The sequence below is a fragment of the Gobius niger genome (genome assembly GCF_951799975.1).
Source record: "Gobius niger genome assembly, chromosome: 8".
Lineage (NCBI taxonomy): Eukaryota > Metazoa > Chordata > Actinopteri > Gobiiformes > Gobiidae > Gobius > Gobius niger.
The window spans coordinates 3,113,467-3,127,296 of NC_136859.1; the positions used below are offsets into that span (position 1 = coordinate 3,113,467).

Genomic DNA, 13,830 nt, shown 5'->3' on the forward strand with positions numbered 1-13,830 from the left:
ATTCCCCCACTGACATCTATTGTTTTGTAAAGATGTATTTTTAATTTTGGTTCATATAAATATTGGAGAGTCAGCTGTATCCTGGAAAGAAAAATATATGTATGTAATTTTTGTAATACACGGCCATATATTGCTCCCCCTCTCTTTGAGTAGCGCGGTGTCTGCTGAAGAGGGGAGCCAGTGTGTGTCAATGAGGAGACGCTGAAATTGTATTTCTGCTGTCTCACAGGAGTTAAAGTGACAAACTCCACGCTGTTGTCCTGTCCTTTGTTTACGGCCTGCCCTACACCGTGCAGCCGTTACAAAGGCACTTCTCAATTATCGATCATTTTCTTTCTACTCTGCAGATTGTGATACAGAAATGTTTGTATTGTGTTTTTCAAGCCTGAGTTAATGATTACAGTGTCGTCATTATTCATTCACTCCAGACTCAGTGGTGGAAACTCAAATCAAACAAATTCACTCTGAAGTTTTATTTTCTAAAAGGTCCATGAAGCCTCTCAGTGTGAATAATAATAGCCTAAAGTCAAATTCATCAGAACAGAGTAAATATATTATTATCCAGGGCCGTTTTTGGATCGATTTAAGGCGTCCTGTATGTGGGAATGGCTGCTGTCGTGTAACACACTGTCCACTAGGGGCATCAGGATTTTCTTACACATGTGGGCATGTGGGGTTCAAGATCCGGCCTTGCTTTTATGCTGTCTTTTAATTTGTAATGCTATTCCAAATGTGACAGTGTGAATGTTGGGTGCGCCAAAAAAATCCCACATATTTTTAGTCTTGACTTTTCGAAAACGTAAATTATTAAGAGTTTAATGGCACGACACTGGCTAATCAGCTATGTGCTAACGACAGACACTTGCTCACGTATTTTACAAGAAAGAAACACTTGAAAAAATTACTTTCATAACTTTGCAGTTTTAGGCAAATCTTCAATCTGACCTTGTATGTTTCATGTCCGTGTTAGCACAGAGCTGATTAGCCTGTGCTGTGATGTTAAACTCTTAATCTTTGACTTTTTCAAAACGTCAATGCAAAAATACATGGGATTTTTTTATCTTATTAACACATTGAGTGCCAAAAACGGATTTTTTATTTTTTTCGTTGGATCGATAACACGCGCTAATATATTTAGGCATTTGCCTTTTCCCATAATGTTAGTGTCCTACAGAGAGGAGAGAGGAGGTGAGGAGGAGGAGGAGGAGGAGGAGAGAAGAGGTGAGGAGGAGGAGGAGGTGAGGAGGTGAAGAGGAGGAGGTGAGGAGTTAATCAGAGGAGAATGTTTGATAAAACATTAATTATCTCAGAATCTAGATCATTTTGATCAAAACTAGCCTCTGTTTAGCTTTGGAGTCGAATGAAACTGTTTTCACCTGTGGAGAGCTGAGATTCTCATCTTTCAAATGTTATATAGCTATAACACAGAACACGCTGTGCTGCTAGCCTGGCTAACACCAGACTAAAATCACAAGTGATATTTAGTCTGGGGACACCAATTCATTTTCTCGTAGGAGAGGTGTGGTTTATGATCGTCCATAGTCGTTTATTGGGCTACGAACGTCTATCATGCGTCTGCACGAGGCCACAGCCAATCGTATCATCGTATCCGATGACGTATGACGTACTCGCTGTAAACTTTCGAGCTAAACTATTTACAGCCTAAAGCTCGATCGAAAAATAGCGTTGCGTCTGCTGCTGCCATGTTTGATCCATAAATAAACTTTTTTTTTTAATCCGTAAATAAACATCTTGCCGTCCCTCCTCGTTCTGTGATTGGTTCCCAAATCCACGCGGCCATGGTCCCCAGGCTGTTGTGCAGTTCGAAATGATTCGAGCGCACACAGCAGCATGGCGTTAGCCAGGTTACTGTGCTGCTACAAATATCCTGAAAAACGGTCTGGATTGTTGGCGCTCTGCAGCTAAATCCCCAAAACAGCGCAGCCTTAATGTGTTAAAGGGGCTATATCATGCTATTTTAGCCATTCCAAAGTTAAGTATAGGCATTTATATGATATATTGTACCTCTACCACTATGGAGCACTCATTTTTGTGATAAATATAAGTGTTTTCTGGAGGTATTTTTCAAACCCGGAAGACACAACGCTTCGATTCAGTTAACTCCGCCCCCTCTCTCCGCACATACAACTTTACCGTAATATAAATAAACAACAATAAGTGAAGTTACTTCACGATGCAGTTATATGGAGTTGACATCTGCAACACAGCTTCATAAATGGCTAACACACATGCTAATATGCTAACACACAAGCTAACCCGCGTTTGGATTGACTCACCCTCTGCTCCATCGCTGTTTACATTATGGGACTCGCGTTGGTTATAAAAGTTAATCCACTTTGATTCTGGCGAAGGTTCCCCAAACATCCATCAGTGACAATCACAGAAAAACACCATTTTGGTGATAGTCGCTGAATCCCGGAGATAAAAACAGCTGAGTGGCCTCTTCCTGAAAAGGGTTGAATATAATCTCCTCGTCCTCGTAGCCAAACGCGCTTCTTTTTCTCCGTCCGTGACATTATCGTTAGTTAAGAATAAAAAACAGGTGTCCAGAGTAGGTAACGAGCTCCATCTTCAGCTGCAGCGCAAACATGACTGATCTGTTCAGACGTGATGTGTTTGTTTTGGCCTCAGCTGACCTGGAAGCACTTCGGCACATCCTTTTTTTTTTTTTCTTTTTTTTCTTTTTTTTTTTTACTCTTTGTTTCTCTCTTACGACAGAAATAATGAAAAAGCTGTTTTACAAATTAAAATCAGGCCGTAAGCATAGAATTAAGACATTACATTACAGACGTCGAGCACTTCCGTTCCGCTGTTACGACACAACTGAACACTCAGTCGTTCACCAGGAGAGGGAGGAGCAGCTGCTCAGAGAGCAGGATTCAGGAGGATTACTGAGAGCTGCGTGAATGAAGCCACAAACCACTCTGGGGGTGTTTTTGATAAGGAAATAGCATAACAACATGGCTAAAAAAAGTCGATTTTGCATGATATAGGACCTTTAAAATGTCCGATGTTCATTTGCACCGACATGTCGACACTGCAGCGTTTCTCTGCACGGCCTGAAAACGGCTTTGTTTTCGTGTAGTGACTGATTTTATCTGGACTTCTCCAGTCCCATGTTAACTGATAGGAGAAAAGGGGCGGGCACAATTCATGGCGACGCCCTCGCGAGCCTCCGGAATAAGGTGAATAAAGGGGGTTCAGTTTCCTTACTCCGCCCACACACCTCTGACCCCTGACGTCACACGCTATCGGAGCCGGTGTCATGGCGGCACAACAGCTGTCCACTTTACTACGATTATGTGCACTGTCGTTGTTTGTAAAAGCTCAAGCTCAGCGATGTCATCGTGTGATGTTCACAGTAACATGTATTTTATTGTGAAATGTTACTACACAGAGGAACCGGATGTGTATGTGGAAGTTGTTGACTCTGCGCGCGGCCAAGAAAGTTACCGCTGTGGGCTAAGAATAAAAGCCATGAAACTAACGAAGCCATCGATATTTCAGCAAATATAATGCACAGACATTACATTGGCGACGAGTGTAAAGGCAAAGACAACGCACGTACGGAAGCCGTTGATTATTTTTTTTGCGGAGAAGACGGAGAAAGCAGCGAAAAAGCCAAAAAAACAAAACGAGCATGGCTACAGACGCTTCTCCACTCCCAGCTTCTGACACAGAGAGCGAACCTGGTTCAGTCGGGCCTCGTTGGACAAAATGGCTCCAAATGTTTGAGAACTGTACCACAGCGATGAATATCTCAGGCATACCCGTCACTATGGGCGGGCCATAGGGGGCCTGATCACAAAGAGCTTGAGATTATTTGGAACAACCCAAGGTCAAATCCACCAGCCAGGATTGAAAGATGGGGACTAAGACTTCAGCCATACAACTTTAGAGTGGAACACAGGAAAGGTGCGGACAACCCAGCTGACTTTATGTCTCGCCATCCACTGCCATCACATACGAGTGAAAGCACTTGTGCGAGCAAGGTTGCAGAGGAGTATGTGAACTTTTCATACCATTCCACTCCAAAAGCTATGACGCTTCAAGAAATTAAAACAGAAACACTGAAAGATCCTGTTTTACAAGAAGTTGTTGGTCACATCAGAGACAACACGTGGCATCACACAGAGTCACAACATGCTGACATACTAAAACTATTCCAGCATGTCCGCAGCGAACTAACTGTAACTGACTCCTCGGACATTGTTCTCAGGGACACTCGGATTGTTATTCCAACTGTCCTGCAAGAGAGAGCGATACAACTCGCCCATGAAGGACATCAGGGCATCGTCAGGACGAAAGCATTGCTCCGAACCAAGGTATGGTTTCCGGACATTGATCGCAAAGCAGAGGCAACAGTACATTTGCCTGGCATGTCAGGCTAATACACAAATCACTCAAAACGAACCGTTACAAAGTCACCATTACCTGAAGCACCGTGGCATAATGTAAGCGCAGATTTTTATGGACCATTGCCCACCAGAGAATATCTGTTTGTCATTACAGATGATGACTCTCGCTACCCCATTGTTGAAAATGTGCGTTCAACATCAGCATCAACTGTTATCCCAGTTTTCGACAAAGTGTTCTCCATGTTTGGAATCCCCAGGGCGGTGAAGACAGACAATGGACCGCCATTTAACAGTGACTCTTTTTCACAGTTTGCAGACGACCTGGGATTTCACCATCGCAGAATAACACCTCTTTGGCCTCAAGCCAATGCCACTGCCGAAAGATTCATGAGAACCTTAGGCAAAGCACAAGGCATTCCCTGGAAACAGCAACTGAACATTTTCCTGCGTGAATATCGATCCACACCTCGCAGAACCACTGCAAGTTCACCAGCTGAGGTACTTTTCCAACGTAAGATGTTTACAGAACTCCTTCTTTCAGTAACACAGCAAAACGATGCTCAGATGCAGAAGTGAGAACAAAGGACACTAACGCAAAGACCAAGATGAAAAAGACTGCTGATGCAAAGCGTCCTGCCACACCTCACTCACTTACTACAGGTGACACCGTGCTACATCGCCAACTCAAGCACAATAAACTGTCACCACCGTATAACACCAAACCATACAGAGTGACCAAAGTCAGAGGTTCTGCAGTAACAGCCACAAGAGACGGACACTCAGTTGTCAGGAACGTGTCATTCTTCAAGAAGGTTTCACCTGAGCTTCAAAATGTTCCCCCTGATCCTAATGACAATCCTCCTGTGACTGTTATGCCCAGATATCCATCCCAAGTTAACCGACGCTCACCTGTTCATTTAAATGAGTACATTAGACCTAAAGGTTGATCTGCTATTTGTAACGATCAGTGCAAATGTTCATGGTCATGTGAGCAATGTTGTGATATTTGCTGATACCGTGTTCACAAGTCAGTGATACTAATACCTGTTTTATCTAAAATGTTAGAGCTATGCTATAGAAAGCACATTGTTCAGTAATGGTATAAAGCTACAAATAGCGTTTAAAGGATGAAGTGTTTACGAAGTGATGAAGTGTTCATCCATTAATAAAGACGTGTTTTATTTCAACAGTGAATCAGTGATTACAGGCGGAGCCAGCTGTGATTGGTCCTTACAGCTGTCAATCAAATGTGTGTCATAAAAGAGTTCAGTCACAGAGGTCCACCAGGGGGCGCTCTCCTCAGATCTAACACAGACACAGAGTCACCTTCAGCTCTAAGCCCAAACCCAGGAAACAGAGGCTCAGTGAAGGAGGAGGTGAAGGTGTAAATGTGGAGCAGTTTTCCATCAGAGCGGACCTTATAGAAGGACAGAGCTCCAGCCTCAGAGTCCAGGAACACGCCCACTACACCTGAGCCAGAGAGAGAGGAGGAGGAGGGGGAGAGGCGTGTTTCTCTCTTGTTGTGACAGACAGAGTAATCTCCACCATAGATCCTCAGATTCCAGGACTGATCATTTTCTCCAAACCAACTCTTCTCTCTGTCTCCTCTCCGTCTGATTCCTCTGTAACTCACTGCTATATCAAACCCCCCCCATCCGCTCCACTGCACCTCCCAGTAACAGCGCCCCCTCAGGCCAGTGGAGCTCAGGACCTGAGGCTGGTCCATGAACCTGTCCTCATGATCTGGATACTGCTGCTCCTCTCTCACTCTGGTCACAGTCCGTTTGTCCTCAGACAGAAGGAGGTTCCTCTGAGCTGTGTTTGGATCCAGAGAAAACTCACAGGAATCTGAGGAAACAAACACAACTCATGATGTCACTTCCTGTTCCTGTGTCTGAAGAGTTCTTTCATGTGTAGTAAGCTGTAATAAGTCTGACACAGATATTCAGAAGAGCATGGATTTGGTGCATAATTTGTAAATTAAATCTATCACTTTGCAGATTTTTCCTCTAAAAACAGATCATGTAAACCTGATGAAGTTCAAGTTATTTCCATAAAATGAATAAAACACAGACTCACATTTCCTCAGACCTGGGACCATCCACTGTTCTCCAGCAGGATCCAGCCTGAAACACACAAGTCCAGTTTACTGTAGACCAGACCAGACCTGGACCAACCATGGACCAGAGACAAGACCCTGAGAGAGTCCAGGGGGGGCTCACCTGAGAGAGAGCAGGGGCCCCTGAGGGGCCCGTAGAGCGGTCAGGAGCTCGGCGGAGGGTCCTGGATGGTTGTAGCTCAGGTCTAAATCTCTCAGGTGGGAGGGGGCGGAGCTCAGAGCTGAGGCCAGAGAAGCCCCGCCCCTCTCTGAGACCAGACATCCAGACAGACTAAAGACACACAGCATTAGCCTCTAATGTGGACACAGAGACAGAGTGCATCATGGGAGCGTCTCACCTGAGGGTGTGCAGTCTGCAGGGGGCGCTCTTCAGTCCAGAACACAGCAGCTCCACTCCTGAGTCCTGGAGGTCGTTGTTACTGAGATCCAGGTGAGTCAGACTGGAGGAGCTGAGGACTGAGGCCAGAGGAGCACAGCTGAGAGGAGACAGGCCACAGCCGCTCAGACTGAGGACAGAGAGGACGATTAGAGACGAGAGCCAAGACACAAGTGTTTAAATACAGTCTGGACTCACATGGCTTTGGTGGAGGCTTTGACGACCGGCTGCAGCTTCAGGAGAGCTGTCTCTGAGGAACAGTATTTCCTGAGGTCAAACTCCTCAAAATCTGAGTCTGAGGACAGTAAGAGGAAGGACAGAGCAGACCACAGAGCAGAAGAATATAACCAGGAGAGACGTCGTTTTCTCATGAAACTCTGTATCTCCTCCTCCAGACTGTGGTCGTTCAGTTCGTTCAGACAGTGGAGCAGGTTCAGGCTCCTCTCTGCAGACAGACCCTCTTCATTCAGCTTCTGTTTGATGTACTTTACTGTCGCCTGATTGGTCGAGTCACTTCCTGTGTTAGTCAGCTGACCTGGCAGCAGGCTCTGATTGGTCGGCAGAGACAGCCCCAGGAGGAAGCGCAGGAACAGGTCCAGGTGTCCGTTTGGACTCTGTAAGGCCCGGTCCACAGCAGAGCGGTAGAAGGTCTCAGGGCTCTCAGAGGAGTGAGGTGAGGACAGCAGGTTCTCCTCGGGGTCAGGGCTCTCAGAGGAGTGAGGTGAGGACAGCAGGCTCTCCTCGGGGTCAGGGCTCTCAGAGGAGTGTGGTGAGGACAGCAGGTTCTCCTCAGGGTCAGGGCTCTCAGAGGAGTGTGGTGTGGACAGCAGGTTTTCCTCGGGGTCAGGGCTCTCAGAGGAGTGTGGTGTGGACAGCAGGTTCTCCTCGGGGTCAGGGCTCTCAGAGGAGTGTGGTGTGGACAGCAGGTTCTCCCCAGAGCTGAAGAAGGTCTGATGGACGTGAAGAGCAGCCAGAAACTCCTGCACAGTCAGATGGATGAAGCAGTAGACCTTGTCCTGGTACAGGCCTGGCTCCTCTCTAAAGACCTGTGTGAAGACTCCGGAGTACACTGAGGCGGCTGCAGCGTCCAGCCCACACTCGCTCAGGTCACTCTCGTAGAAGATCAGGTTTCCTTTCTGCAGCTGCTCAAAGGCCAGTTTTCCCAGAGACCGCACCATCTCCCAGGTCTCTGGAGTCCAGTGAAGGTCTGACCCAGATCCCTCATGATACTTGATGTTCTTGACTTTGGCCTGGACCACCAGGAGGTGGATGTACATCTGGGTGAGGGTGCGGGGCAGCTCTCCTCTCTCTCTGGTCTCCATCAGATGGAGCAGGACTGTGGAGAGGATCCAGCAGAAGACTGGGATGTGGCACATGATGAACAGGCTGTGGATGCTCTTGATGTGGGAGATGATGTCTGTGGCCTGCTGCTCGTCTCTGAACCTCTTCCTGAAGTACTGCTCCTTCTGTGGGTCGCTGAACCCTCGCACCTCTGTCACCATGGAGACGCACTCAGCAGGGATCTGATTGGCCGCCGCGGGGCGTGTGGTTATCCAGAGGCGAGCGAAGGGAAGCAGGCTCCCCCTGATGAGGTTCACCAGCAGCTCCTCCACTGAGGCGCTCTCTGTGGGCTCCGTCAGGACCCGGGTCCGGCTGAAGTCCAGAGGAAGTCTGCACTCGTCCAGACCGTCAAAGATGAAGAGCACCTGGAGCTGCTGAAAGCTGCAGAGACCTTTGGTTTGACTGAAGAAGTGGTGCAGCAGCTCCACCAGGCTGTACTCTGTGTCTCTGAGCACATTGAGCTCTCTGAAAGTGAAGGGGAACAGCAGCTGGACGTCCTGGTGGGCTCTGCCTTCAGCCCAGTCCAGACTCACCTTCTGAGTCAGCACTGTTTTCCCCACGCCGGCCACGCCCTTCGTCAGCACCGTCCTGATTGGTCCCTCCTCTCTCAGCTCTGCTCTGATTGGCTGCTGTCTGTGGGCGGGGCCTTTAAACAGGTCTTCACATGTGATGCTGGTCTCTGTAGCGGCTGGTTTCCTGGACGCCGTCTCAATGTGTCTGACCTCATGTTCCTGGTTGACCTCTGAGGCCCCTCCCTCTGTGATGTAGAGCTCTGTGTAGATCTGGTGCAGGGGGGCGGAGTTTCCTGCTTTAGCCACGCCCTCAAACACAAAGCTGAACCTCTGCTGCAGATGACTCTTCAGTTTATCTCTGCAAACTCCAACAGAACTCCCTGAATAAAGACAGAGACAACAGTGAACTCTTCACTGGACACAAACTCAAATATAAGTTATTAAAGTTATGTAGATGTGGAAGAGTTCTTACTGGAGCTCAGACGCTCGGCCAGCTGCTCCTGCTTCATCCTCCTCAGGAAGTCCAGGGTGATGTTCAGCACAGCCTCTCTGCTGCTCTGCTCCTCCTCACTCTCTGAGCTACTCTCTGGGTACTCTGAGACCAGGAGCCTGTGGAGCCTCTGCAGCTGCTCTTTGACAAACGTCAGGATGTCCTCCTCCAGACGCTGGAATAGAATCAGATTGAAAGAGTTTCAGTCAAAGAGAGGACCTGAGGAGCCCCACAGAGAACCCCACACATGCTGCAGTCGTGGCTACTCACCGTGAATATGGCGTCCAGCTGCTCCTTTGGGCCTGGCTCCCTGAGGACCAACAAACAGAGACATTAGAGACTGAGCAGAGACCACTGCAGCCGCCTTTGGACTCATTTAGACTCACAAGAAGCTCCTCCACAGACCTGCTGAGGACTCACCATCTACAGCTCACAGCAGGACTAAACCAGGACTAAACCAGGTCTGACTCTGAACCAGGACTAAACCAGGTCTGACTGTGGTTTACGCAGGACTTACCTCTGGTCTTCAGGAGGAGGTTCTCTAAAGAAAGGAGGGTTGCCTTTCGAGCGGTCACTTTTCAGAGACACAGAGCTGGGAGCAGGTTTAGGTCTGGGTTTCGACCCGGGGTCAGGTCCAGGTGGGTCCATGTTGAAGCTGCTGAGAATCAGAAGAAGAGTTCATTTGAACAAACAGACTGAGTTTAACCTTAAACCTGGTTGGTCCAGTCCAGCTCAAATACTTTTTATTTTCCATTCAACAACAGGCCTTTTGCTCAGTGTCTGTTCTAGATCTGATTGTTTGTTTGTTGCTGTTGGAATGTTTGTGTCATAATCGATTAAAGAAGCAACTTTTGACGCTTCATATTTGCTCTGAAGAAAAGGACGTTTCACCAAATGATCAATTATCACAATGACACACTCCGGGGCCGGGTCGCGGGGGCAGCAGTCTCAGCAGAGATGCCCAAACTTCCCGATCCACACACACCTCCTCCAGCTGTTCTGACCCCGAGGCGACACCAGGCCAGCTCGGAGACATAGTCCCACCACCGTGTCCTGGGTCTTCCACGAGGCCTTGTCCCACTAGGACATGCCTGGAACACCTCCCGCGGGAGGCGACCAGGAGGTATCCGGAACAGATGCCCGAGCCACCTCAGCTGGCTCCTTTCGACGTGGAGGAGCAGCGACTCTACTCCGAGCTCCTCCCGGGTAACTGAGCTCCTCACCCGGCGGCACGGTAGCGCAGCGGTTAGCGCCTCCGCTTCACAGCTAGAAGGTCCCGGGTTCAATTCCCACCAGGACGGGGCCTTTCTGTGTGGAGTTTGCATGTTCTCCCCGTGTCTGCGTAGGTTTCCTCCGGGTACTCCGGTTTCCCCTACCACTAAAAACATGTGCAATAGGTGAATCCTCCAGCCAGGTGATTCTGACCATCAGCCTGGCTCCACATCATGGAGATGGGTCCCCGGGCGCGGCACGGCCGTCGACCACTGCTCCTTACGGGTTGCCCCAGTGGCATCGAAGGATGGGTTAAATGCAGAGGACAAATTTCCCTACGGGGACAATAAAGTATACAAACAAACAAACAAACTCCTCACCCGATCTCGGAGGGTGCGCCCAGCCACCCTGCGAAGGAAACTCATTTCGGCCGCTTGTATTCGCGATCTTGTCCTTTCGGTCATTACCCAAATCTCATGACCATAGGTGAGGGTGGGAACGTAGATCGATCGGTAAATCGAGAGCTTTGCCCCGACTCAGCTCCCTCTTCACCACGACAGACCGATACAGCGACCGCATCACTGCTGACGCCGCACCGATCCGTCTGTCCATCTCACGCTCCATCCGTCCCTCACTCGTGAACAAGACCCCGAGATACTTGAACTCCTCCACTTGAGGTAAGGACTCCCCACCGACCTGAAGAGGGGAAACCACCTTTTTCCGGTGGAGAACCATGGCCTCGGATTTGGAGGTGCTGATCCTCATCCCGGCCGCTACACACTCGGCTGCAAACCGCCCCAGAGCAGCTGAAGGTCCTGGTTTGTTGAAGCCAACAGAACAACATCATCTGCAAACAGCAGAGATGAGACTCTGAGGCTCCCAAACCGGACACCCTCCGGCCCCTGGCTGCGCCGAGAAATTCTGTCCATAAAAGTAATGAACACTTCACCTTCCACATGATTATTTACAGACTAGAGTTTAATTTATGGACAAGTTTATAAACTGTCTAAATATTGTAACGTGAGGGACTTGGTGAAGGCCTCGATTTATTCTATTGTATTGTTTTGTTGTCGTGTAAAATGATAATTGATGGATTTCTCTGATTGTGGCCGTTCAATAGGAGGCCAGAGACTGGTTTATGTTTCCTGAAACCTCCCAGATTAAACTCTGTGACTGAAGAGACTCAAATGGACAAATCGGCCAAAGACAGAGACAGCTCTGCACACTTTGGTCAATATGTTATTTATGGGACTGACCTCTGGTCTTCAGGAGGAGGTTCTTTAAAGTCAGGGGGTTCGTCTTTAGAGCGGTCACTTTTCAGAGACACAGAGCTGGGAGCAGGTTTAGGTCTGGGTTTAGGTCTGGGTTTGGACCCGGGGCCAGGTCCAGGTGGGTCCATGTTGAAGCTGCTGAGAATCAGAAGAAGAGTTCATTAGATCAGAACAAACAGGGCGTTAGAAACAGATCCAACAAATCCAGTAGTTTTCGTTTAGACCAATGAAACAGGAGTGTCCTCACAGAGCTGCAACACTAGACTCAAACTGTTCCTCAAACATCACCAACATCTGGACTTTACTAAAGCCACTGAGTCGCTCAGAGCGGCTCCTCGTCCTCCACACGTCTGTCAGGTGATTTTAGATGAAATAACAGGGTCAGGGTGGACTTTATGGACATGTTTGGGTTTGAGATTTAGAGGTGGGAAATATGTCGTCTGCAAGATGATTTACAAATGTTTGTTTGGAAGATACAGTTTGTACATTTACAACATCAAGGACATCTTCAAGTCACGAAACCAACAAACAAGAGGCAAAAACTGCTGCCAAAAAATATCACTGATGTGTCTCAAAAATGAAGAGTTTTTTTCCCCTGCACTTTTGTAGTTTATTCAAGACAAACAACAAAACAAATGTCTTATGGTTTTCAAAAATATATATTTAGTTTTTGTTCATATCGCTCACCTCTGATCAGGGCCGTAGACAGGATTTAAAAAACAGTGAGGTCCGGATAATTCTTTAAGCCGGGGGGTCTGGGGGTCCTCCCCCAGGAATTTTTTAAAGATTCAGATGTAATTTCCTGTATTTTAAGGGATCAAAAACACTTCTGTCTCATCTTTAGTTTTCAAAAATAGCTTTTTGTGTCAGCGTTTGGGACCAGGAGGCCTGAGTGAATGTGGTGAGTGAGTGGATGGTGGTCGGACATGCAGATGGTGCAGACTGGTTGTCTCGCTTTCATCAGTCGACCCCTGGGTGTAGGTTTGCGTGGGGACCATGGGGACATGTCTCCACCAATATTTCAGGATGGCCAAGTTGTCTCCACCAACTTCATTCACATGCGATCGGTCACTCTTTATTTTACAGGACCCTTGATTCATTGTGTTGTATCTCCCCCCCTCGGCTGACGCCGCCGCAGCCTGTGAGCGCATCCACAGCACCGTGACCCAGACCCAGATGTGTCATCCCCGCGCCCTGCTGCTCATCACCGGTGACTTTAATCAGGCCTCTCTTTCAGCCACTATCCCCACATTCACGCAGTATAAGTGCCACACAAGGAACAATAAGACCCTGGACCTTCTGTATGCTAACGTGAAGGGCGCTTACACCTCTGCCCCCCTCCCCCCGCTCGGACGCTCAGACCACAATCTCGTCCTACTGCGGCCGGATTACACACCCAAGGTGCGAAGGGAGCCAGCACAGAAGAGGTCTGTGAAAGTGTGGAGTGAAGAGGCTGAAGAGAGACTTAGGGACTGTTTCCAGACCACAGACTGGAACATGATCTGCAGCTCTCATGGAGATGACATCGACGGCCTGACCCACTGCATCACAGACTACATCAACTTCTGTGTGGAAAACACTGTACCAACCCGGAAGGTACAGTGTTTCTCCAACAACCACCCCTGGGTGACCCCTGAACTTAAAGCCCTCCTGAACTAAAAGAAAAGGGCTTTCAACTCAGGGGACAGAGAGGAGCAGAGGAGAGTCCAGCATGAACTCCAGTGGAGGATCAGGAAGGCCAAGAAGGACTATGGCGAGAAGCTGGAGCAAAAGCTGGCGCAGGGCAACGCACGGGACGTGTGGAGGGGACTGAAGAACATCTCCGGTTTTGGACAGAGTGCCAGAGGGACAGCTGATGGAGACCAGCGCGGGGCGGATGAATTCAACGAACATTTCAACCGGTTTGATTCTCCCCCCACTCCCTCCTCTTCACACGTCTCCAGCCCAGTGGACACTGCCCCCCTCCCCCGACCACCTTCACCTGCCTCCAGCCCCCCTGCACCCACGTCTCCAGCCCCCACCATACGGACTTCCTCTAGCACCTGCCCCACTGTGACAAAGTAGGAGGTTGCTTTGTTCCCTTAGTTTATTTTGTCACGTTAGTTATGTTCAGGTAGTCATTGTTTCACA

The 13,830-nt window shown here is 48.6% G+C and overlaps 1 protein-coding gene and 1 long non-coding RNA gene across 2 annotated transcripts in view; one reads left to right on the plus strand and one right to left on the minus strand.

Annotated features, from left to right (window-relative positions):
- Positions 1 to 13,830, plus strand: part of LOC306966347 — a 347,602-nt gene that overhangs the window by 298,872 nt on the left and 34,900 nt on the right. The window lies entirely within an intron of this gene.
- LOC306966684 (protein NLRC3-like) lies at positions 5,650 to 11,862 on the minus strand (the record flags this gene model as incomplete). The annotated part of the gene is given in 11 exon segments (XM_079561495.1): positions 5,650 to 6,227; positions 6,459 to 6,505; positions 6,602 to 6,769; positions 6,837 to 7,004; positions 7,073 to 7,531; positions 7,748 to 9,107; positions 9,200 to 9,392; positions 9,488 to 9,527; positions 9,735 to 9,875; positions 11,686 to 11,840; positions 11,842 to 11,862. Coding segments are annotated over 11 exon segments (3,330 nt in total).